The sequence below is a fragment of the Notolabrus celidotus genome, chromosome 3, assembly GCF_009762535.1.
Source record: "Notolabrus celidotus isolate fNotCel1 chromosome 3, fNotCel1.pri, whole genome shotgun sequence".
In the NCBI taxonomy this organism is placed as follows: Eukaryota; Metazoa; Chordata; class Actinopteri; order Labriformes; family Labridae; genus Notolabrus; species Notolabrus celidotus.
Window position 1 is genome coordinate 34,626,179 of NC_048274.1, and position 26,888 is coordinate 34,653,066.

General features: G+C 41.7%; 1 protein-coding gene across 1 annotated transcript; it reads left to right on the forward strand.

Moving 5' to 3' along the window:
- Nucleotides 1-859: 859 nt before the first annotated feature.
- Nucleotides 860-26,888, forward strand: ano9b (anoctamin 9b). Its single transcript, XM_034680220.1, has 24 exons — nt 860-1,078; nt 2,324-2,389; nt 7,378-7,500; nt 7,858-7,997; nt 8,323-8,372; nt 8,495-8,553; nt 10,333-10,412; nt 11,522-11,656; nt 15,337-15,430; nt 16,618-16,678; nt 17,946-18,028; nt 18,754-18,858; nt 19,109-19,273; nt 19,592-19,628; nt 20,138-20,249; nt 21,641-21,695; nt 21,877-21,974; nt 23,536-23,732; nt 23,942-24,094; nt 25,582-25,726; nt 25,811-25,933; nt 26,035-26,128; nt 26,360-26,472; nt 26,594-26,888. Exons 1-24 carry the CDS (start codon nt 1,022-1,024, stop codon nt 26,625-26,627), a joined length of 2,379 nt encoding a protein of 792 aa, XP_034536111.1. The 5' UTR covers nt 860-1,021; the 3' UTR covers nt 26,628-26,888.

Here is a 26,888-nt window from a genome sequence, read left to right on the forward strand (position 1 = left end):
TTAAGACTGACAGCTGGAAGCCCTGCTAAACACCTGATCTCCCCTGCTGCTTTTATTGTCTTTAACCAATTTAACCAACAGGCTGTTTCAATTTTCAAACATATTTGTTTTTATTGTCCAATTTGTACCCTGTTTTTACAATTGCTGTTTAAGTGATGTGTCATGTAGCACTTTGATATTTGCTCTAAATGGAAAGTGCATTATAAATCAAATAAATCAAAATGTATTTTTATATATATTAAGATGCATATATTTAATGATGTATATATATATAACTATAACCATGTATATATATACATTTCGGTTGCGTTAAAAATCAAATGTATTATATATAAGCACTTTACATTAAAAGCAAATATATATATATACATATACATATATACATTTATATATATGTAAATAAAGTACATTTTGATTTATTTGCTCTAAATGTAAAGTGCATATGTATATAATCAATTTAATTTATAAGTGCTACAGAACATATTAGAACAGAGGTAAATTTGAAAAGTTTTATTTTAAAGTGTGTATGACATTTTATGTATGTTTGTATATATGTTATGTATATATATAATTTGTTTTACACTTTTGTGGCATTATCAAAATCTTCAAGTTTTAGAAAAGTTAGAACCTGATATTTGAGCTCTGAATTATTTTACTGATATCTTTGATTGAATATTAATAGTATATTGGTTTCTATATTCTTATTGAAGTATGATTGATATAATTACTATCTGATATATGAGTATTATATAATTTTGTTAGATGAAGCCTAGACATCAAGAAGTTTGTATTTACCAACTTTGCTTGCGGAACCTGAATGCATCAATTTTCTCTCCTCGCGAAGTTTGACGTCGGCGGCCCCAGGTGACGCGGCACACCTTTACCTGCCCACGCGCGCTCATAAACAGATGCAGCCTGAAAAGGAATGCGGAAGTCTCGCGTGGATCGGAGATATTGATTATCAGAATAATCGTGATTGGCTGATTGATGGGTGGACTAAGAGAGACGGACACCCGGAGACATGTTTGCTCACTCCAACAAAGACGAAACATCCAAGATGTTCTACAAGAGCTCTCAGGTAAACACACATTCTCTCTCTCACACACACACTAACACACCTATACACGCGCACACAAAATGGAGCTAACCGCCAACAGTCTCCTCTTTGTTTATATTCAGAGTAAAACACAGTAGAGAGTATTACAGTAGTTCTGCAGTACTCCATGCAGGCTGTAGTGTACTTTCACCTCACTTCATGGTGATGTGCTCTGAGCTGACCTGCAGTCATAGTTTAAAAGTCTGCAGCAGAGTTTGAGATCCTCTGGGGAACTCAAAATACAGAAGTATCTTAAAAACTAGAGAACTGCATGATGGATAACGGGACATATGTCTTTAACAACTTGTTCATTTTGACTCTATAGTGTGTGTGTGTGTGTGTGTGTGTGTGTGACAATAAAAATAGGAACATAGCTGTAAAATGAATATAAAGACAGTTTATTGCTTACACGAACTCTAACAGATCTATAAACACGTTTGAACAAGAGAGACAGAGAGTATGTGTGAACGGGTCAGGGTAACACCCTGGTAAAGGTTCACTGCTCTAAATGTGGATCCTTTAATTTCACTTTGAAACTCCAGATCCAGGTCTCCTGGGTTCACAAACCTTTACAGAGTGTTGTTAAAAGAAGAGAACACATGATGAAACGTATTGCTGGCATCACATTTAAAATGAGCTTATATTTTTTCAGTAAAACAATGACATTTTTCAGTGTCAACATTTCACACGCTATCTTTGCATTTTTATTTTATTGAATGATAACTTTAAATTATTTTGCGAACCATCATGTCTGTTGTTATTAACATTTTACAAAGCATCCCTGCTGTTTTGGAATTGGGCTTATATCCTTGTTGTTTTTTAGTTTTAATTCTTGTAGAAAAAACGATATTCAAATGTTGGGTTTAGTAGACAATGAGGGTTACATGCCTGTTTAAACACAGGTTAGAGGATGCCGTTATATATTTCCCCTGTCAGTGCAGACCGTCTGACCTGCTGAACTCAATGAGGTCCTTATTATGAGTTTGTGTTTAAATAAGCAACTGATAACATGTCAGCCGCTAGTTGACTGAAATAATCTGAATAAGGAGAAGGTAAACACTGCCTCCTCACAGGTAAACACACATATACACACTCACATCCATACACAGTTACTTTATGAAGCTATTTTGTCTATGTAGGTCTGAAACCAACCTTTGTGTGTGTGTGTGTGTGTGTGTGTGTGTGTGTGTGTGTGTGTGTGTGTGTGTGTGTGTGTGTGTGTTGTAGGAGAACGTTGAGCTGTGGAACAGACGAAAGGACAGTTACAGCTCTGAGCCTTTACTTCATTCCACGGTGAGTGCGTTACCTGTTTTGTGTGTGTGTTGTTTATTTAGTATGTGTTGTGTGTATTGTGGGTTTCAGTGTGGGTTCTGTTTTCAAACAGAGCAGGTTGCTGTTCTCATCATTCAAACACGGATCATGTATCTTCTGTCAAAGGATAATTTGACTGTTTGAAGTAGATAACCTGTGAGCTATAGCACACATACACACTGAGCTCATTGAGACTGTGTGTCAGTTCAATAAAACATGGAAATGATCACTTACCTTCAGTTAACTGTTCAAATACACACCTGTCACTTTTTCATGTTCATTGAAACAAAGAGTCTCTTTGATACGAACTCACGCTGCCTGCCCTGAGACAGCATTGTAGAACCTATGTAACAGAGGACAGGTGTAACAGAGGACAGGTGTTACAGAGGACAGGTGTAACAGAGGACAAGTGTACCAGAGGACAGGTGTTACAGAGGACAAGTGTAACAGAGGACAGGTGTTACAGAGGACAGGTGCTACAGAGGACAGGTGTGACAGAGGACAGGTGTTACAGAGGACAGGTGTAACAGAGGACAGGTGTAACAGAGGACAAGTGTACCAGAGGACAGGTGTACCAGAGGACAGGTGTTACAGAGGACAAGTGTAACAGAGGACAGGTGTAACAGAGGACAGGTGTTACAGAGGACAGGTGTAACAGAGGACAGGTGTTACAGAGGACAGGCGTAACAGAGGACAGGCGTTACAGAGGACAGGTGTTACAGAGGACAAGTGTACCAGAGGACAGGTGTAACAGAGGACAGGTGTAACAGAGGACAGGTGTGACAGAGGACAGGTGTGACAGAGGACAGCTGTAACAGAGGACAGGTGTAACAGAGGACAGGTGTAACAGAGGACAGGTGTAACAGGTGGGACATAGGACAGGTGCAAAAGAGGACCTGTGCCACAAAGGACAGATGTGATAAAGGACAGGTGTAACCATCAATCAATCTCTTGTATAGCGCCAAATCACAACAAATGTCATCTCAAGAAGCATTAACAAACAGAGCAGGTCTAGACCGTACACTGTGGTATATTATTAACAGATCCAAAATCAACACAGGATAAGATCCAGTCCCATCTTACAGACAGGACTCAGTCTGATCTCATCTTAATCCACCATGGGCAGAGCACTTTGCAGCATTTAGCAAGTTACAGTGGCAAGGACAAATTTCCTTTAACAGGCAGAAACCTCCAGCAGGACCAGACTCATGTTAGACATACATGAGACCGTGTTGGGGTAAGAAAGAGGGATAGAGGAGATTAAGAAAAAGAGAAGATAGGGTGCACCTCTGTAGCAGCTGCAGTCTTGCATGTCCACAGCAGCAGGCCATCCACACAGCAACTCAGAGGAACCTACGAGACAATAGAACTCAGGGACTCCAGAAAGATCTATGGTTAGTAACTTAAATGGGACAGGGAGAGTTAAAGTAAGCAACAGGCAGAGAGAGGGGAGAGATAGGATAGGGTCAGCATGAATATGAGCTGGTCCAAGCCTAAGCCAACTATAAGCTTTATCAAAAAGGAAAGTTTTAAGTGTACTCTTAAATGTAGAGAGGGTGTCTGTCTCCTGAACTTTCATTGGTAGATGATTCCAAAGCAGAGGTGCCTGATAACTGAAGGCATGACCCCCCATACTATTTTTTAGAAACTTAAGGTACCATGAGAAGGCCTCTATGCTGGAAGCATAGTGTTCTAGAGGGGCACTATGAGGAGTACTACGAGCTCTTTAAGATACAAACATGCCTGCCATTAAGAGCTTTGTAGGTCAGAAAAAGGATTTAAAATGATAGTCTAGTTTTTATAGGGAGCCAGTGTAGAGAAGCTAACACAGGAGAGATGTGCTCTATATTCCTAGTGCTAGTCAGTACTCAAGTTCTAGTTCTAGTAATGTGATGATTTGATATTATCTCATCTATTAAAACTGCTTTAGAAGCAAGGGATCTAATATTCAATAAACCACATTTAATTTTAATATTACTTGGTTCTGCTGCATTACAGTTTCTAATTTTAATCAGATTGTTGTGATTTTCGCTTTTAATCTTTGGATTGTTTAATATAAAGGGTCTCGTTGGGGACAGACACAATCTCTATATGATATAGTGGCTGGGAAGCTGCCCTAAAGGAAGCTCAGAGGAGCGTTTAGGACTGCAGCTCTGCTTCCTGGTCTGCACTCTGGATTGTCAGTTTTCCAGACTAATACAATCTGCCAGATTTCTCGTCAAAGGAGCAGCAACATCCAAAGCAGGATGAATGCTGTCTCGGCTAATCAGACCAGGCTTGCCCCAAAACGATCTCCAATTATCTATGAAGCCAATCCCGTTCTGTGAACACCAACCTGACAGCCAGCATCTGAGTTATGAGGTGCAGCTAAACAACTCATCATCAGCCCGGGTAGGAAGGGGTCCAGAGAAGCTAACAGAGTCCAACATTGTTTTTGCTAAAGCACACACCGATTCCACATTAGTTTAGGTTATTTCTGACTCGCATCTCCAGGAGTCATAAACACCGACATGAAATACTATCTTCTGGATTTAAGGTTTACCCTTAGCCAGCAGTTTCAAATTTGCTTCAGTGTTGCCTGCTCAGAACCAGGACGACATTTGACTAATACCGTTGGCCTTGCTAAGTTCACATTTCTGACTATTGAGTCTCCGATTACCAGAGTGCTTGGTTTGGCAGAGTTCAAATGCAACAGAGGACAGTTGTGACATAGAACAGGTTTGACGGAGAACAGTCTTTCAAGAGAATAGATGTCATATAGAAGGTGAGATAGAGGACAGGTGTTTCAAAGAGCAAGTGTTAGCCTGGACAGGTGTGACAGAGGACAGGTGTTTCAAAGAGCAAGTGTTACCCTGGACAGGTGTGACAGAGGACGGGTGTAAAATAGGACAGGGGTGACAGAGGACAGGTGTGAAATAGGACAGGGGTGACAGAGGACAGGTGTGAAATAGGACAGGGGTGAAATAGGACAGGGGTGACAGAGGACAGGTGTGAAATAGGACAGGGGTGAAATAGGACAGGGGTGAAATAGAACAGGGGTAACAGAGGACATGTGTGAAATAGGACAGGGGTGAAATAGGACAGGGGTGAAATAGAACAGGGGTAACAGAGGACAGGTGTGAAATAGGACAGGGGTGACAGAGGACAGGTGTGAAATAGGACAGGGGTGACAGAGGACAGGTGTGAAATAGGACAGGGGTGACAGAGGACAGGTGTGAAATAGGACAGGGGTGACAGAGGACAGGTGTGAAATAGGACAGGGGTGACAGAGGACAGGTGTGAAATAGGACAGGGGTGACAGAGGACAGGTGTGAAATAGGACAGGGGTGACAGAGGACAGGTGTGACAGAGGACAGGTGTGAAATAGGACATGCGTTTCATGGAACAAGTGTTACCCTGGACAGGTGTGACAGAGGACAGGTGTAAAATAGGACAGGGGTGACAGAGGACAGGTGTGAAATAGGACAGGGGTGACAGAGGACAGGTGTGAAACAGGACAGGGGTGACAGAGGACAGGTGTGACAGAGGACAGGTGTGAAATAGGACAGGGGTAACAGAGGACAGGTGTGAAATAGGACAGGGGTGACAGAGGACAGGTGTGAAATAGGACAGGGGTGAAATAGGACAGGGGTGACAGAGGACAGGTGTGAAATAGGACAGGGGTGAAATAGGACAGGGGTGAAATAGAACAGGGGTAACAGAGGACATGTGTGAAATAGGACAGGGGTGAAATAGGACAGGGGTGAAATAGAACAGGGGTAACAGAGGACAGGTGTGAAATAGGACAGGGGTGACAGAGGACAGGTGTGAAATAGGACAGGGGTGACAGAGGACAGGTGTGAAATAGGACAGGGGTGACAGAGGACAGGTGTGAAATAGGACAGGGGTGACAGAGGACAGGTGTGAAATAGGACAGGGGTGACAGAGGACAGGTGTGAAATAGGACAGGGGTGACAGAGGACAGGTGTGAAATAGGACAGGGGTGACAGAGGACAGGTGTGACAGAGGACAGGTGTGAAATAGGACATGCGTTTCATGGAACAAGTGTTACCCTGGACAGATGTGACAGAGGACAGGTGTAAAATAGGACAGGGGTGACAGAGGACAGGTGTGAAATAGGACAGGGGTGACAGAGGACAGGTGTGACAGAGGACAGGTGTGAAACAGGACAGGTGTGAAATAGGACAGGTGTGAAACAGGACAGGGGTGACAGAGGACAGGTGTGAAACAGGACAGGTGTGAAATAGGACAGGTGTGAAACAGGACAGGGGTGACAGAGGACAAGGGTGACAGAGGACAGGTGTAACAGAGGACAGGTTTGACACAGGACAGGTTTGACATAGGACAGGTGTGACAGAGGACAGGTGCGATGAACAAATAGCTTACTTCCATCAGATCCATGTCCTTCTCTGCTTGGTTACAGCAGCGGTGGTGCTAGGTTTCACTCTAGTCAATGTGTTTACATTCCCTCTGTTGCGTTCCAGCTCCGTCTCAGCTCAGGTAATCTGTTGCCCTCGACAACGATACTCAACACTTCTATTTTTGCCAAATGCCAGAGCATGATGCATAAATAAGCACTGAGCAGAGCGAGAGAGACAGGAAGGAAACCATTGGTAATAAAAAAAACAAAAACAACTTAAAGTGTTTTTAATAATTTTGTGCTGACGGTTCGTCACAGCCGAGTGATGGAGTGAGTCTGTTGTCTTAACACTTAGCAGAGCATTTAGTACTTACTCTCAGATCTAGGTCACTTTCGAAAGAAGTGACCGCTGAATGAGACTGTGACATTTCTACTAACCAGTCCAAATTGATCCCTTTCATAGCTTAACTCTGTTATTTTTCATTCATTCCTTCTGTCAACTCCAAATCATTGAACTTCAGCTTTATTTTCATCCTGTCATTTATTCACCATTTGTTCATATTTGTCACCATAAACATTATTACTGCTCATGTATTTGTGTGTGTCACAGCCCGTCCAGAGGACATTTGATTACATCCTGGTGGCTCAGAAAATAGACGATGACTCTGACCAGAGAGCTCAGAGACAGAGAGCATTCATCCAGCAGCTGCAGAAGAAGAACATCACCGTAACAGTTAGTCTGCCTCCTTTCTATTCCCTGTCACGTGAACTCTGTATAAACAAACACATACCTTTCAAAGACCCAACATCAAGACAGGATAAGATCCAGTCCCATCTTACAGTCAGGACTCAGTCTGATCTCATCTTAATCCACCATGAGCAGAGCACTTTGTAGCATTCAGCAAGTTACAATGCCAATGCAAGCAAGTTTCAGTTGTTTTAGAGGAGCACCATGTTTTTCCAGTTTCCTAGAAATGTGTTTCAGCTGAATACCTTTCATATTACCAAATACTTAACATGTTTGTCACATTGCCTGATATAATAAACACATCTGTCAGAGTATGGTGATGCAGAGTTTTCTGTGCTCCAGGAGCTCTCTCATGATGATAAGATTTTCTTTGGACTTCGTGCTCCTCGTGAGATGTTCGAGGACTACCAGTACCTGCTCAAGGTGTCTGACTCCTGCAATTGGTGTGGAGACGTGAAGGGGGCTCTCCACCAGGCAACCAGGTAACACACATACACACACACAATCAGACACACACTGCTGTAGGGTTTGGGGTCAGTCTGACAGCTTGAAGTTGTCCTGTGACACCAAAATGTGTTTCAATTAGACTGAAAATCACAAACAGAACTAAGAGACAGCTGCAAACTGCATGTATGTGTTAATTTCAGAGAGACACTGACCCACCTGTAGGTGTGTCACCTTACAGGAGTTGTTTTATTCATTCGTTAATGTGTGATGTTGAAATATGTCATGTCATATAAACCTCCTTATACTCATCCTTAATTAACTTCTAATTCACCTCATTTCAACCTTTTTGTTTTTCTACAGAATCAGAATCATCCATTTCATTCTTCATCATACCTTCATCAACAATGGTGGTCAGTGTGGGAGGACTTGAGTTAATGATGTGTTGTTATGTGTGTTGTTCACAGCTGTTCAGTCTATTATTGATGAAGATGTGGTGCGTGCTAAAACAATCTGGTTTGTTTTGTTCTATCAGAGAACCTGGAGGAGCTGTTGAAGAAGGATGTGTTTGAGACAACGTTCTGTCTCCATGAGGTGAGTCAGCCTGTGATACACTTCTGTTCAAACTCTACTCTGAACCAGACTTCAAGTACCATTACCCACTCATTCACACTAACTCTAACCTGAACCACAGGGCTCACTAAACATGATCATGTGACCACATGCACACCCTGATCATGTCAATCAATCAATCAATCAATCAATCAATCAATCAATCAATCAATCAATCAATCAATCAATCAATCAATCAATCAATCAATCAATCAATCGTGTTTATGTAGCACCAATTCACAACAAATATTATCTGAAGACCCTTGACAAACAGAGCAGGTCTAGACTATGCTCTGTTATATTATTAACAAAGACAAAACATCAAGACAGGATAAGATCCAGTCCCATCTTAAAGGCAAGACTCAGTCTGATCTCATCTTAATCCACCATGAGCAGAGAACTTTGCAGCATTTAGCAAGTTACAGTGGCAAGGAAAACTTCCTTAAAGAGGCAGAAACCTCCAGCAGGACCAGACTCATGTTAGACACACATCTGCCTCGACAGTGTTGAAGAGAGGGATAGAGTGAGATATGGAGAGAGACTAATTGCAGAGACTAAATGCTGCATAGGACCTTGGCCCTATGCTGGGATACAGAGCATCTGTACAGTTCTTATTGCTGTGGTGTCTTCATAAAAGGAAGAACACTGAAAACAGCCAAGAATTTTTAAGTGTTTTAAATACAACAGGAAGTGTGATCACACTTGCACAGCATCCATTAGCTCTTTAGTTCTACTCTCATGTCAGACTTGCCCTGCATCCCAAAGCTCTCAAATAATATTCATCAGTCATCGGTCAAATCAAAAGTAGCTTTGGGATTGCTGTGTCCCTGAGCATCCTAAAGTTCTTTATGTCTAGAGGAAACTGGGTCAGGAAGACAGTAGAAGAATTGGAAGAGCAACATGCAAGGCCTTCAAAGAAGTCTTAACTGATGGATGAACCTCTGATCGATTGTCACTTGGAAGTGGATGTTGCAGTAAACCAGATTCAGCAAAAGTTAACATTGCCAAAATTAAATAACAGAGAAAAGATGAATATAAAAACAACATTGAACCACACATAATGTGTTTCCTCATTATGCTGTCTAGAAGATGCATATGAGGCCTCATGAGGCCATGAATAAGAGCATATGAGATGTTTTCCTTTCTGATACTACATGGAGGAAATCTAGTTAAGGTGTTTCCTTGTTTTGATACCTAAAGGAAACACACATACGGCCTTTCCTAATAATACTAAAGGGAAGCATATATAAGGTGTCTCCTCATGATGCTGCTACCCAGAGGAAGCATATAAGGTGTTTACTCATTATGCTACCTAGAGGAAACATATATAAGGTGTCTCCTCATGATACTACCTAGACGAAGGATATATAAGGTGTTTCCTCATGATGCTGCTACCTGGAGGAAGCATATAAAGTGTTTACCCGTTATGCTACCTAGGGAACGTAATATATATAAAGAGTTTCCTCGTGATGCTACCAAGAGGAAACATATATAAGGTGAGTCCTTGTGATACTACCTACATGAAGCATATATATGGTGATTCCTCATGATGCTACCTAGAGGAGGCATATATATAAGGTGTTTCCTCATACAGAATGATCTCTGCTCAGAGGGAACTTAGCAGCGTGAAGCAGCAGATGTTGGTTTGATGTTATGGACATTAATGTTTTGTCTCAGGTAGAGTTGATGTGAATTTTTAGAGTGGTCTAATTTCACTGTATGATGTAGCTGTCTGTGTGTTTTATTCCCCGTGATGCTTAGAGAAAGAAGCAGAAATACCTGCAGAAGAAATGGGCTCGATGGACAGGCCTGTTTGCAGAACAACCAGTCAATGAAGTCAAGTCAGTACCTCTGTGTGTGTGTGTGTGTGTGTGTGTGTGTGTGTGTGTGTGTGTGTGTGTGTGTGTGTGTGTGTGTGTGTGTGTGTGTGTGTGTGTGTGTGTGTGTGTGTGTGTGTGCAGGCATTCATGCATTTGCAGAGTATATTCTCAGACTGATTTAATTCCTGATTATAACACTATCAGTAATATCAGAGTACTACTGTCAGAATTTTTAACCCTCGTGTTCACCCTGAGTATATGAAACTGAAGTCAGACATCAACCTAAAACCACTCTGAGATTATCCAGAGACCATCCTTAGATCCCTCAAGGTCATCCTGATATCATCCTGAGACCAACCTGCTAAGATCAATCATCATCAGATCATTTTGATGTAATCCTGAGATCGTCCTGTAATCACCTGATATCATTCTGAGACTACCTGAATACATCATGAGAGTATTTGAAGTAACCTGATTCAGACTGTCTGTCCTTTCAAGTTGGGACACTGCATGAAAATTAAATAACTTGACAGTAATGCTGTGTTACTATAGCACGTAACGATCATCCTGAGATCCCCTGAGATCCTCCGGTGATCACTTTCTTGAGATGAACATGTTCCTCCTGATGCTGGTGAGTTCGGCTGTTTCGTATTCTCTGTCTAATCCTGAGGTGTTCATAGACCTCAGGATTATGCAGATGGCTTATTTAAACCTACAGAAATATTTCAATCGCAATAGTGAACACGGACGCAAACATGTTTCGTCACCACAGGAGCAAATTCATATCACCATGTAGGAACTATGGTTTCTCTGCAGGTGGGCTGCGGAAACAATACAGAGGCTTTTTAGCTTCTACATCCTCAGGGCTGCTAGGCTAGAGAATGACTTAAGTAAATATGTACATGACTAAAGTAAAGATGTACTGCAAGGAAAGACATGTTTTTCATTAATATTATTAAGTAATATTTATACAGAAAAGGATGTGTGCGTGAGTGTGTGTTTGTTTTTGTGTGTAGTCATATGCATGATTCATAAAATTAAAGGTTTTTCGGTGCCGTTATGTTGATACGGGTGTGTTTGCTGCGTGGCATCACTGTGCACCTGTGTGTGTGTGTGTGTGTTACCTGCAGGTCTTACTTTGGAGAGAAGGTGGCGCTGTACTACCTGTGGCTGGGCTGGTACACTAAGCTGTTGGTTCCTGCTGCTGCTCTGGGTATGGTGGTGTTTTTGTATGGACTTGCCTTCTTCAACACCAACCCCCTCATGTGAGTCTGACCTTTGACATTCTGAATTGGAGAATGTTAGTATATGAGACACAGGTTGTGTTTGAAATCACAAACTCAGCCCTTCCTTCCTGCATAGGGAGTTGGACTGTACAGTGAGCTCAATAAAGAGCAGAATAAGAACATTTGGTACACTACTTGCTGTCTCGACTGATGCTGAATCGTGGTGTCATCACTGTCGCAAGTTTAAAATATGAACGCTGGCTGGAGATTCACTTCAGTTCTTAGTATTATACAGGCAGTATTTTCACAAGTAAAGACAATAAATGTATTTCAAATACATTACTGAAACCCTACATTAATTTGTGTTGCACATACGGATACATACAGTATGATCAGGACTGATCACACTCCTCATGTCTGTTCTCTTTACACCGCAATGCATAATGGGATTGCCTGGTAATGAACAGGCAATACAGTATGCCACAGTCTTCAGAGCTGATCTCTGAAGAACAGGTTCTAGACTATGACCATAGACTGTATACACAATACATTGAACAGCCATCCACTGTGAGGCCGAAATATTTACAGCTTCCCCTGGTGACCGACTGCAGTATAGGTCATAAACCCTGCCTCCTCCATGTTAACAGATGGAACATGGTTCAAACTGTAAAATCCAAAGACAGGTCAAATAAATGTTTGTCAAACATGGTTTCTGTCTTCATAGTTAGTTCTTAAGATGCTGATTCATGTCACAGTGTTCATTTTTCTGACTGGTTAAGTTTAAGTTAGTTATTTGATGCATTAAAAAAGGGCTGTAACACCATGATTGACAGCTCTGTTGACCAATGAGGCTCCTGCAGCGCTGTGTGCACCAGATTATCAGAGTAGAGGAGGCAAGATGAGAGGAAAAGTAACAAACACTAACAAAAGATTTATTGAACTTTCCATAACTAGCAACAAGGTGAATATGGGTTTGTTATAGGAAGAGGCGGCAAGACCACCAGTGCTCCATGTCAGGAGGTATTTTGGTTTAACATCTTACAATGGGCAGAGTGTGGAGGTGCAGTGTCCATTTAATACACAGTTAATGACTCTGACAGGTATAGCTAGCACAGGTGATGATACCTAACTCTTAATAATCTTAACAGGTAACTACGGTAGTGGACTAGGGCAGCCCAACTGCGATGACCCGAACAATCCTCATTAGAAGAAATGTGAAGCAAATGCAGGAATGATTCAAATTCAAAAGCACAAAACAAATGCACTGGTGAAAACACATTATAAAAACATAAAGCTGATAGTACTGCATTATCAACAAAGGTACCACAAATACACAAATGATGCAAAGTCATAAGGCACTCAAAAGAAGAAAACAACTGCAAACATTAGAGGCTGCAATTCCAAACATTTCGACAGAAGTGCTTCTGGCCTGTAAGGGCGCTCAGTGACAGCTTTGTTATTGACGGGACGGAGAGGAACACAAGACACTGAACTTGTTTTTTAAAGGAAAAGTAACATGATACCAGGGAGCAACATTACATTTACAGTAGCCAGGAGAGTCTGACCCGGGGGGTATACTACAAAGTGGTTAACAAGGTAACTTCAGGGTTAACTCTGGTTTTCAGGACTACAGTGGTGGTGGTTCACTTCTTACCTGTGTGGATCACCCTGGTAACTGATGCTGAAAACCTGACCTGCTCCAGGGCAGGTTATGTTCAGGATCAGAGATCAGTTTGTAGCTCTGCCCACGGACCAATCAGCTCTTTTGATCCTGGAGCTCTGATAGCTGATGGAAGACAGGCAGGACACTTTGGCTGTTTTTGAAACTGCCTACTATACTAGCAATGCGTACTGATTTGGCCAAAATATAGTATGTAGTATGTGAACAAGAACAAAATCTGTAGTATGCCCAAACTACCCAGATGTCGTACTAATTTGGTAAAATTTCTCTGTATGCAGCAGACCAGTCACCTGTTTCCCATAATGCACAGCACTAACAGTTTGCTTCTTCTTTTTCCCGTTTATGGCGGTTGACATGTTTGTGCTTTACCACCACCTACTGAGCTTGCGTGTTTGGTGATATGTGATATGATGGTGTTTAATTTTAAAATCCATGACACGCAGTCTGTGCTAATACCTGATACAGTCAGTGTGTGGTCTTCTTCTCTGCCACGTCAATGATCAAGCTGTGTCACTTAGTGCCCCCCACAGGCCTGGAGCACGTCCTTTTACAATGTTACAATGTTACAATGTCATTTAGCAGACGCTTTTATCCAAAGCGACGTACATACGAGAACAAGAACAACACAAGCAAAGATCTAGACAAGAGGAAACAAGATCAGTACGAGTAACAAAGTGCTTCAAGTCAATTTGGGTGCAGGTACTGCCAAGCAGTGTAAAGGCAATGCACAAAAATAAGTAAGGAATTATTATTATTATTATTATTATTATTATTATTATTATTTTTTTTCTTCCCGAAATAAGGAACATCTACAATGAAGCAACCAACCAATTTAAGACCTTCCATCATCATCATCAACAATTTACATCACCACAATAATGACCAAAGTACCAAGTGCTGGGTCACTCAAGAGCTGAACACAGATTCCCAGAGTAGAGCAGGACAGTGCGAGTCAATCGTAGCTGGAAGACATGATCTGCCACTGGGGACAACAGTGGAGAACAGTCTAGCTAAGTGCATAGTGCTTCTTAAAGAGCTGGGTCTTTAGCTGTCTTTTGAAAGTAGAGAGGGACTCTGCAGATCGAATGGAGTTGACCAATTCATTCCACCGTTTAGGGACAACAGAAGAGAAGAGACGAGCTAGTGATTTTGAGGCCTTGTGTGCTGGAAGCACTAGGCGCTTTTCAGAGGCTGAGCGTAGCGGCGAGAAGGGCAGTAGACCTGGATGAGGGGTTCCAGGTAAACTGGAGCAGTTTTGGTGACTGCTTTGTAAGTCATGATTAGAGTTTTGTATCTGATGCGAGCTGCAACTGGAAGCCAGTGTAGTGAGATGAGCAGGGGAGTGACATGAGCTGTCTTAGGCTGGTTGAAGACCAGACGTGCTGCTGCGTTCTGGATCATTTGCAGAGGTTTAACTGTGAATGCAGGGAGGCCTGCCAGTAGAGAGTTGCAGTAGTCAATGTGTGACATTACAAGAGCTTGACAAGAGCTTTTGTAGTTGTTTTGTAGTTTTTTTCTGCTTTGGGGTGTTTTTTGACTTTGCAGGGCCAGCCTGCCCAGGTGTTCAAAACAGCTGCAGAAAGACACAGGAAGCAAAGCCCATGTATCTGTAAGCAATATGTGTAATAATCATAGACGGTATAAAATATGGACGTAGTATCCATGACGTGGCCCATCTTTTTTTGAAGCGCTGTTTAGAGGCCAAACTTCGGCGGCAGCCATATTGCTGCTGTCTAGTGATTGTGACGTAAAGAGGCGGGCTTTGAGCCTCCTAGCCAACAGCTACAATGTTCCTGCCTGTCAATCAACTCAGCTGTGCCTCTCATTGGAAGACTCGTAATCTCAATATCTTCGAAATTGCTGCGTTATAAAAAAATTCAGCTATCCGGACTACACTCGTCTTTTGTACCAGGCTGTAAATGCAATGTAATGACCTGTTCCTGTATTTCATGTTTCTACAGAAACCACGAAATTGACCTTTAACCCCTTACTTGTGTTTTTTTGTTTGTTTGTCTGTGTGTGTGTGTGTGTGTCTCAGTAAAGAGGTGTGTAACTCCAGTGTGATTATGTGTCCCCGCTGTGATAAGAGGTGTTCAGTATGGAAGCTGTCTGACACTTGTACCTACGCTAAGGTGAGTTCACCAGTCTGATTGTTAGAAAGTGAACACAGCTTCTTCTGTTTATGAACACTTATATCTACAAACATCAAACTCTGTTCATTCTTCTGGTGAACAAATACGTTCTCTGTGAGCAAAGTAGTACACAGGCGATTACATTTAATTTCCTGAAGAGACTGACACAAAATGTATGATAACATAAGCACAGTGACTCTACTGACAGCTATCAAAGTTATAGTTTTCATACACTCGAACTGTAAACTGATACAACATGGTGTCATCTGCCTAATGTGACGTAGACGACATTAACCTATCCTCCATTTAATCAGCAACAATCTGTTACCTCTCTACATTACCATGTAACAGAGCTGTGACAGCAACATCTAATTCATTACAGCTCATGTTCAACAATGCTAACAAAATGCTAACAGTAGTTTTAAAAACAGCTAACAAAATGCTAACATGGACTTTGAAATAGGCTTACAAAACACTAACACGTAACTTTTAAATAAGCTTACAAAACATTAGCTTTTGAAATGCTTAGAAAAGCTAACACATTAGCTTTAAAACAGGGCTAACAAAACGCTACCATGTTAGCTTTTAAAAAGTCTAACAAAACACAAACAACTTAGTTCTTAAAATTGGCTAACAAAGAGGCTAAAACATTACCGTGTAAAGGGTGGTGTATACTTCTACATTGCCATACGCCGTACGTCCATGTAGCCCTGTTGCAACCCAGAATCTGTGCACCTGATGTGCACATCCTCCCCAATAATTAATTTAACATAACAATGCTCAGAGTCACCATAGCTCTCTGTGGACATCAAGCAGAAAATGTAACAGTACAGAAAACAGGCGATCTGACCAGCATAGAAAACGCACTGCCCACAAGTAATTAGACTGAGTATTGCAGAAAGATGTGGACACAGCGACCCACGAGTAGTGTAACACAGTGAAGTGCTCATGGCGGTGGCTACTAGAGTGTAAAGTGAACACTGGAGATTTTTTCCCCTCAACGTTCAGCTTGGGAGACTTATATAAGATGCCATTGAGATAGCCTGCATGCTTACAGTCTGAACCTATGACCTGTTTACATGCAAGCCCAAATAGAAATCAAGCTGTTCTCCAGACTTAAAGCAGCCAACATGCTTCCTGTCTGAAGCCACTTTTACTAATTATTCATCTGTTGTGTTGTTGTTTAGGTCAGCCATCTGTTTGATAATGAGGGAACTGTCGCTTTCGCCATGTTCATGGCTATCTGGGGTGAGTGATCACATCTCTAACAATCACATCTTTAACAATCAGAGCTGTAATGATCAGTTGTACTGTATAACAATCAGTTCTTTTTTGATCAGATCCAAAAGGATAACATCCAAAACAATCAGATCTATGATAAAAGGGTCCATAATAATCAGATCTATAATAATCAGATCTATAACAATCAGATCTTTAATAACAAACAAATCTGTAATAATCAGATCTATAACAATCAGGTCTATAACAATCAGATCTATAATCAAAATCAGGTCTATAACAATCAGATCTATAACACTCAGATCTATTACAAACAGATCTATAACAAACAGATCTATAACATCAGATCTATGACAATCAGATCTATAACAATCAGATCTTTAACATCAGATCTATAAATAATTTGCTAGAGTTTAGAACTATTGCATCATTTGCGCCGTTCAATTTGCATCATTCGAGCCACCGAGAAGAACATGCATCTCTACATGGACTTACATGTAATTTGTTTAGGCGATTGATTTTACTCGCTTTTGGTGTGAACACCCCATGACTCCACATTCTGTCAGAATAGATGCAACTCTGTAAGGCTAACACTTCTGAGTTCATCCCTTGCCTTACTGTGCAGCACTGAAACAATTGAGTCCACACCCACCTGCATGAAGGGCTTCATCCTGGTGTCATCCTGCTTTTAAGTTGCCCTCAGACTGTACAACCTCAAACACAACTTCCTCTCCAGCTGTGAGAGAGCCAGCTTAATGGGCTGCACCTGTGCTCGGAATCAGGAATGCTCTCCTTCATACAGACTTTGTCCTTTAAGGCTATCACTAGAGGGTTAAAGGAGAAGCAACATGAAGCCTATGCCTCACAGGGTCTGTCTGGTACCACCAGCACAAAGACACATTTTTCAATAAACAAATACATAATCAAGCAGGCCCAGCTGCTGAGTTCTGCGTCATGATGCAGCACAGAAGAAAAGCCCTTGACCCCGCTCAGAGGTCATAGGTTGTTCCTGGAGCCTTAGGTTTCAGCAGCTGCACCAGTGTGGTATGGGATGATAGCAGGAAAGCAATAACCAACTTGGCCCATCCTCTGCCTGAAAGGGAAGGGTGATGAAGAAGGTGATGGCTTTATCCAATAAGTCAATGAGGACCATCACACAGGAGAATAATGTGTGTGTGTGTGTGTGTGTGTGTGTGTGTGTGTGTGTGTGTGTGTGTGTGTGTGTGTGTGTGTGTGTGTGTGTGTGTGTGTGTGTGTGTGTGTGTGTGTGTTTCAGCCACTCTGTTCCTGGAGCTATGGAAGAGGCACAGAGCCCGCCATGTGTGTCGGTGGAAGGTGTACGACTGGTGTGAGGAGGAGGTATGACTGTTCAAATCATTAATCAAAATGATATAGCTTAACTGATTAAATGAAATAATTTAAACTGATTTACTTAAACTCATTACTGTAAACTAATAAATTAAAATTGATTTACTTAAACTGATTAGTTTGAATTGATTCATCAAGACAAGTCTGAATGCCTTGTCATGATGTAGAAGAAAATCTCTCCCCTCAGAAAAAACTAAAGGTTTGAAAAATTAAAAATAAATGGTTTTTTTTCTTATCCAGTGTTAATTCTCCCCAACCTCCTCTTACTGTAAAAATGATAATTGTACCTGTGTATAATAATATTAATAGTACTTCAACTGATTAATTCAAACAGATATAATCATATTTATTTAAACTGATTAATTTAAGCTGGTCTATTTAAACTGAGCAATTTAAACTGATTAATTTAAGCAAACTGATTTACTTAAACTGGTTAATTTAAGCTGATTTATTTAAAAAGATTCATTTAAAATGATAAGTTTAAACTGGTTTATTTAAACTGATGAATTTAAACAGATTAATTTTAAGAGATTAACTCAACAATCATACTGTAGATTTATTTCCAATGTTTTTCAGATAACAGTCGGTGTTGGTTTCATTTGTGAGGCTTACATTCAGATATTAAAACCAGGAAATCAGGCGTTTCTCAATGAGAGTGTCCATAACATTCCCCTGTCTGTGCATATGTGTCTGTGTGTCTGATTGTCTGTTTACAGGAGGAGCTAATTCTGGACATTGTCAATGATCCAAACTGTGAACCGAAACAGTTTAAGCACTCCTACCTGCGCAGCGTCTTGGTCCTCACCATGGTGACAATGATGGTAGGGCAGGCGCACACACACACACACACACACACACACACACACACACACACACACACACACACACACACACACACACACACACACACACACACTCACAAACAAATGCTTTTCTTTTTTAAAGCAGCTGTGAAGGCCGGCTGTGTTCATGTCTAAAATGTGTCCCTGTGTTTGTATTTCTGTGTGTGTGTGTGTGTGTGTGTGTGTGTGTGTGTGTGTGTGTGTGTGTGTGTGTGTGTGTGTGTGTCAGCTGTCCCTGATCATAGGCCTGGCTCAAGCCTTGGTGGTGTTTCGGGTGGTTGCGGCCCCGCTGTTGTCAGAGGGCAGCTGGGAGTTTATCAGAGATCATGCTAACACGGTGGCGATGATGCTGGGAGCCGTGCTGCACTACGTCACCATTCAGATCATGACCCGGGTACGAACACCTGAACCTGTCTCCTTTCTCCTGACCTCATACTTTTAGTGTGTTAGCATATTACCTTCCCTCACAAGTGAATCTTTTTTAAATTGACTGTTCGAATGAATCGATGTCAGAAAGACAAGGAATGTAATAAATAGGTTAACCCTAACCATAAATTCCATTTACTACTTACCATTAATTCAGACTGTCAAACTTATCATCAGAGCCCTTAGGGAATGGCTGAGAAATGTTCAGTAATTAAAAAAAATACACATAAATCATCTCTCATTATTCTAAAACCTGTCTGTATCTCTGATCTTTGACCTGCTACAGGTGAACAGATGGATCTCCCTCAAACTCTGTGAAATAGGTAAGAACAATGAGCTTACCTTTATTCATTGTGTTACACTGCAGGTACATTAACGTAAATATACAACACAACGACACAACACTATTTAAACACAGCTGATGTTCCAGAACAAAAAATGTATTTAAACAAAACGTCTGTTGTTTCAGGATGAACATTTTATTGAAACATAGCTGATGTTTCAGGACAAACACTGACTTTATTTGGACACATCTGATGTTCAGAACAAACATCTTTTTTAAACACATCTGAGATTTAAGGACAAACAATGACTTTATTTAAACAACCCGGATGCTACAGACAAAAACAATATTTAAACACATCTGATGTTTCAGGACTGATTTTATTTAAACACGTGATGTTTCAGAACAAACACTGTATTAGATAAAATTAAATGTATGTTGAAACATCACCTTTTCAAAATACAAACTGATCATTTACTTGAGAGCAAAAAGGCAGCCACAGTTCATTTTAATCAATTAATCAATTGTGTGTTTGTGTATTCCTATCAGAGAAGACAAACTCGTTTGCTGCCACTGAGAGGAGCTTCACTGTAAAGATGTTCACCTTCCAGTTCTTCACTCTATTCTCCTCACTCTTCTATGTGGCCTTCTTCCTGGGCAGGTAAAACACCTGTGTGTGTGTGTGTGTGTGTGTGTGTGTGTGTGTGTGTGTGTGTGTGTGTGTGTGTGTGTGTGTGTGTGTGTGTGTGTGTGTGTGTGTGTGTGTGTGTGTGTGTGTGTGTGTGTGTGCGTGCGTGTGCGTGCGTGCGTGCGTGTGTGTGTGTTTAAGTGAGTGAGTTTGCCTATCAATGTTTAATCGACAAACAGCTCCTGTCAATAGTGTATAGGATGTGCATTTTTACTGAAGCACCCCTACATTTAATTCCAGCCCTGAAATATAATTACAGGGTCATATGCTGGACCAGATGTCTTAATTCAATAGGTATTCTTTAATTATTCATTGTAGGAATTGATTTGATTTAAGTGTATTAAATCACTATTCAAAGCTTGATCCAAAAAGGCAACTGGACTAGGTAGAACATTCTTGAAGACATGTCACCTCTTCTTGGAAAGGCTTCTTCAGTTCTGACCAGACTGGGGAATTCAATTAAATTCAAGACCACATTGTATGTTGGAGACAAATGGTGTCAAACCTAATCCTGCTTATTTGTTGTAATACACATTAAATTGAACATTTTCCATTGAAGGTAACGTTTGACAAGATGAACAGGACTGCAGGACTTCTGCAGGAGTATTGATGTTGACATTTTTGTCCTCATTCAGCTCTCCTTCTCAGAGCTGTGACGTCGACACACCTTTAAACATAAATGAGGCCGATGTCTCAACTTTGACCATTGATGCTATCATCACAGGGCGGCTGTGGCTCAGTGGGTAGAGTCGTTGGAGGTTTGATCCCAGCTCCTGCAGTCACATGCTGAAGTGTCCTTGGAGAAGACACTGAACCCCAAAGTCCTCCTGCTGTTATTCAGCGCTGTGTGAATGTGTGAGTGACAGAATGAGATTAGCTGGTGGTCACTTACTACATATCAGCCTCTACCATCAGTGAGTGAATGTTGGGTGAATACCACGAGTAGTGTAAAAGCGCTTTGAGTGGTCAGAAAGATTATAAAAGCACTATATAAGTACAAGTCCATTTACCATTTACTATCTCTTATTATGGTCAACTTCAGAGGTCAGGCAGAGGTCAGAAAGGTTGGCATATGACACCAGGACCTAAGTCAGGGTCCCTGTCATCAGTGGTTAACTCTATAAGGGCAGGGTTCTGGCCCATGTGGTCACAGTCCTCCTGGATTTCCTGTAACTCTACGGACTGCCCATCTTGTTTCTTGAAAATGCTTTATCTGGCTAACCCTGCAAAGCACTTGCCAATGCCAAACCGGAGGGTCTGGGTGCGTTTGTTGTAGAAAAATGCTATTAAAGAGCTGTTAAATAGGAGTTTAGTTACTTGTGCTGATGCCTGAATCTTAACCTGTTGATGTGTTCCCATTTCAGAATAAATGGACGCCCAGGAAACTATGTGCGAATCGCCAGATGGAGACTGGAAGAGGTGAATCACAGACTTTATATTCATTGATCAAGTGTGTGTGTGTGGGCTACACAGGACTAACTTGTGTGTGTTGTAACCACAGGATGAAAAATGTGAGTGTTTGTTGTTACCACAGGACTAACATGTATGTGTGTTTTTTCTTACTGCAGCACTGACGTGTGTGTGTGTGTTTGTGTTGTAGTGCCATCCCAGTGGTTGTCTGACGGACCTTTTTATCCAGATGGCGGTCATCATGCTGCTCAAACAGACGCTTAATAACATCTTTGAATTCACAGTGCCGTGAGTGTTTTTATTCTGCTACATCTGCAGTAAGCATCACCAAATAATTGACCTCATCAGTAACCTCATTAGTGACGTAATAAGTTACCTTGTAAAGTGTCTTTAAAATTACCTAAAATAGTGACCTCACACAGTGACAGAGTCAGTGACCTCCCATAGTGACCTAGTCAGTTGCATTATCAAGTGCCTTCACAGTTACATCACACAGTGACCTCAGAGACCTCTCCCTATGACCTTGGTGGCCTCACAGAGTGACCTTGCACAGGCAACCACACACTGGCCTCAAACAGTTACCTTAAACAGATACCTCACACAGTGACCACTGCTCTTAATTATGCCGGGGGAACTAACACTGGGATCCATTCTCTCCCCTATGTCTGCCTATCACGTACTTTAACTCTCCCTGTCTCATTAGAGTTACTAACTTCTGGAGTCCCTGAGCTCCCCTGTCTCGTAGGTTCCTCTGAGTCACTGCCATAGACAGACTGCTGTTGTGGACATGCCAGACTCCAGCTGCAACAACTACTAACCGTCTAACCCAGGGGTGTCAAACTAATTTCAGTTCAGGGCTGCCCAGTTTTATCTGAAGTGGGCTGGACCAGTAAAATCATAACATAATAAACTTTAGAGAAGGACAACTCAAAATGTTTCCCTTTGTTTTAGCGCAAAAAAGTGCAATTCTGAAAATGTTCACCTTTCATGAACTCTCTTTTTAGAAAAACAGCTGTTGTATTTTTCACCATGATGAGTCTCATAGTGGGGCCAAATCTTATTTTCTTTAAGGACTGAAACCTGCTGCGAACACACCAAGCACACTGGTTTCCCAGTCACCTGCCACACGGTGTGTAATATTTACTGCAAAAGAACAGATAAATTATAATGAAGAAGGTAAAGTTGACTATTATGGACCCCCTCAAATCCAGCATGAACAGTTTGCTTGCTGGACAGTGTTGGATGAGAGGGTGTAGTGCTAGTGCTAGTAATGACGGAGCACACCCATGACATACGCATATGTACGGTAAGCACGCGCACGATATGTGGCTCCCTTTTTTGAAAAAGGTGGATCCATCGCTCCTGCTGTCACAAGTTTACATGAAAACTTTATTGTTGATTGGATCTTGAAGTGCTCTAAAAAGTCTATGAAATTCCACTGGATTATGCAAACTGCAAATATTGTTCCTGAGTGCCGTTCAGGTGCGATCGGTCACCACTATCATTGTATGCAACCCCAGAGAACAAATCTGAAATAGCAGTTACTTTTATTGAAAGATTGCAGTTAATGTTTTCTCTGTCATTTTTTCCACTTTGGGAAGTCGTCCACGGGCCGCACTGGAACCTCTGGTGGGCCAGTTTAGGCCCGCGGGCCGTATGTTTGACACCCCTGGTCTAACCCATCTCATCTCTCTCTTCATCTCCCTCTATCCCTCTTCCCAAACCAAACTGGGTCCCGACCTTGCAAACTGACCCTAATATTTTACCTAGAATACTGACCTCATTCATGACCTAGCACACTGACCTCGTCACTTTACATCTTTTAAAAATGTGATCCTCTCTGTTGCAGTTGGCTGAAGAGTTGTGTGAGTAGGAACAACGTAAAGAAGCTGCAGAGGAAGTGTGGTAACTGCTACAGGAAAGCATGCAGAGATGAGCTGGGGCGGGTTGAACCATGCGATATCTGCAAACTCAGGGATTGGCTGCGTAACTACCACCTGGCAGACACTGATGCCTTCAGCCTGTTCAATGAGTTCCTGGAGATGGGTAAGACTTCTGAGCCTCACACCTGAAGTCTAGCTCACCTGTCTGAGGCTTGTTAATGTCCCAACAGAACCTGCTGCTGTTTGTATTGTTTTCCATCTGAACACTGTTAATATAGATTTTAATTCCACTCTGAGGGCTTAATGAAACTCTGAATCTTTACTGTCAGTCTCTTCATAGATTAACGCCTCCATGTTCTGTCTGTTCTCCAGTGGTCCAGTTCAGTTTCACCACCATATTTGTGGCTGCGTTCCCCCTTGCCCCCCTGCTGGCTCTCATCAACAACATTTTTGAGATCCGCCTAGACGCCATCAAGATGGTCCGGCTGGAACGGCGACTTGTTCCCCGGAAGACCAACGACATCGGTGAGCTCTGAGTGTGATAGTCTCACAGGTGAAAGGTTTCTGAGTGGAGAGGGCAGAACTGCATAATGTTATTAATAAAACATACATAACAAACAGCCTGAGACAACTTAAATACTAAAACTCTGTAATGAACCGAGCCACAGAGAACTCTACAGGAACGTTTCCATCCACCAGGACAGTAACAGATTAAAACACACACCACAGAGAAAAAAAAAACATGACTGACATGATGAAAACATGAGTCTTAAATAACTCACTTCAGCAACAATACAGCTCACAGCCCTCCTTTCAAGCGACGGCCCTATCTCACTTCTTAATTGACATAAAACAATTACCAAAGCACTCTCTAATAGAATAGAAAAAATAATTCCTTCCATAGTACACCCAGACCAAATAGGCTTCATCTAAGACAGACACTCATCCAACAACTCTGCAGATTATTCAATTTAATATATTACTCATCCTCAAGACAGGAAAACTCCACCATAACCACCAGAGAAAGCCTTCAGGCGAGTCAACTGGTCATTTCTCATAAACACAGTACACAGATTTAGTTTTAGGTATTCATTTATTAAATGGGTCAAAACCATAGACTGTATAAAATATGGACGTAGTATCCATGACATCACCCATCTATTCATCTATGTTGAACTCAACAAAACTGCTTTTGAGTGATTGTGATGTAAAGAGGTGGGCTTTGAGCCTCCCAGCCAACAGCTACAGTGTTCCCGCCTGTCAATCAAGTCAGCTGTACCTCTCATAATGGAAAACTTGTAATCTTAATTTCTTTGAAATTGCTGCGTTCTGAAAAAATTCACCCCTGTACAGTGTGTGCCAATGGAGAAATGAGCTATCCAGACTACACTCGTCTTTTGTACCAGGCTGTAAACATGTTTATTTCTGCTGTAAAGATCGGCTTTTTAGAATTGGTGAGTATGTTGTTTCTGCATCGGCTTCAATTCTCGTGGCCGGAGGTTGCCGCTTGGTCAAGACACTATACACCTGACCTTCTGCCACTGTCATTGTCAATGTTCAATCATCACAGAGCTTCACATTACACAGGGGGACCAGGCAAGGATTCCTACTCTCCCCCTCTGTGTTATAGCGATTTCAAGTTATCAGATTTACCTCTAGAGAATTAGGGGCCCCACTCAGTAAAATGAGAAAATTATTATTTGAACATTAGCAATTTGGACTATATAGGCAATCAGCATTACCAACATAGATTAAATCAATAATATAATTCAAAATCAGTCTCATACCAAAAGTCGGATCTCTTCTTCATTGATGCTGACTTAAGAAATCATTATCAGACATGAAGCTACATTTTATGGTTAGTTTAGAAACGGAAACAGAAATATAGAGTTACTTTAATGTTTCTGCAGTGACAGGAGGCTGCTGTTGGACCATTGAGAGAAAAAAGACAAGTGTCTAATGGTGTGTGTGTGTGTGTGTTTGTGTGTAACAGTGCTGTGCTCTCTCACTAGGTGTGTGGACAAAGGTGTTGGAGGCTATAGGTGTGTTAGCTGTGATTGCTAACGGTCTGGTCATCGGCGTGACGTCAGACTTCATCCCTCGACTTGTCTATCGTTACCTTTACGGCCCATGTGCCACCGGCAGTGCACACACTCAGTGAGTCATGACTCAGCAGGTAAAACAGCTGATCCCAGGTCAGGTCTGTGTATCTCATGTTGTGTTTGTGTGCGTGTGTTGCAGCTGCATGGAGGGCTACATTAATGACACCCTGTCCACAGTGTTCGTGTCTCACTCAGAGGTTGAGAAGGACTTCCTCCCAGATCAGATGGTCACAGAGAATGGCTTCAACGTGACGCAGTGCAGGTAAGGAGACGAGTGCTGTGTATCACCTGTCACTGTGTCTGTCCTATAAAACAGCCTGTTTGTGCATGTGTCTGTGTGTGTGTTTGTGTGTGTGTGAGCAGCTACAGAGACTACAGAAGTGATGAAGACTACTCTCTGACCTCTCAGTTCTGGTTGGTCCTTGCTGTACGCTTTGCCTTCGTCATCCTGTTTGAGGTCAGAGCTCCTAGTCCCAGAGTGATGATTACATTATATATAGATATGATTTAATATACCATTTTAAGCACAGTGATAAATTATTATAAACTCTGATTACCATTTATTGTCTTATCTATTGAAACTGAAGGGTTACAGTTTCTGGGATAAAAGTGTTCATATAAGCTGATTCAAATGAGTTCATGTTTGCATTGTGTTTGTGTGTGTGTGTGCGTGTGTGTGTGTCTGCAGCATGTTGTGGTGGTATGTAAGTTCATAGCTGCCTGGTTCGTCCCCAACAATCCGATGCATGTTAAAAACGATCGGCTGCGTGACAAACTGACTCGCCTCAAAGATGAGCTGCGGTAAGCATCATAAATGACACATGATAAATGATAGACGAGAATAAACAATACAATCTATAACACACAGACAGACAGTAGATGTGACTCTACAATGCTGTATTAATGTGTGTGTGTCTCCTAGTGAAATGAAACGCAGTAAATCCACAGACGTCTGACCTCAGATCAGCTGATGACCTCTGACCTGCTGTTTACCCATAACCTGCTGATGCCCTCCGACCTTCTGATGGCTTCGGATCAGCTGATGTTGAGTCCCTGCTGTCCCTCCCAGTGACGATTAACTCGTCTTCTTTTGTTTTTATTATTTATATTTGCTGTCTGTGACCATGAGGCTGTGTGTAGTCGTCTGTACTGCTGTGTGTGTTTGATAGGACGCACACAGGCTCATGGGATGTGTTTTATTAAAGTGTTTGAAATGA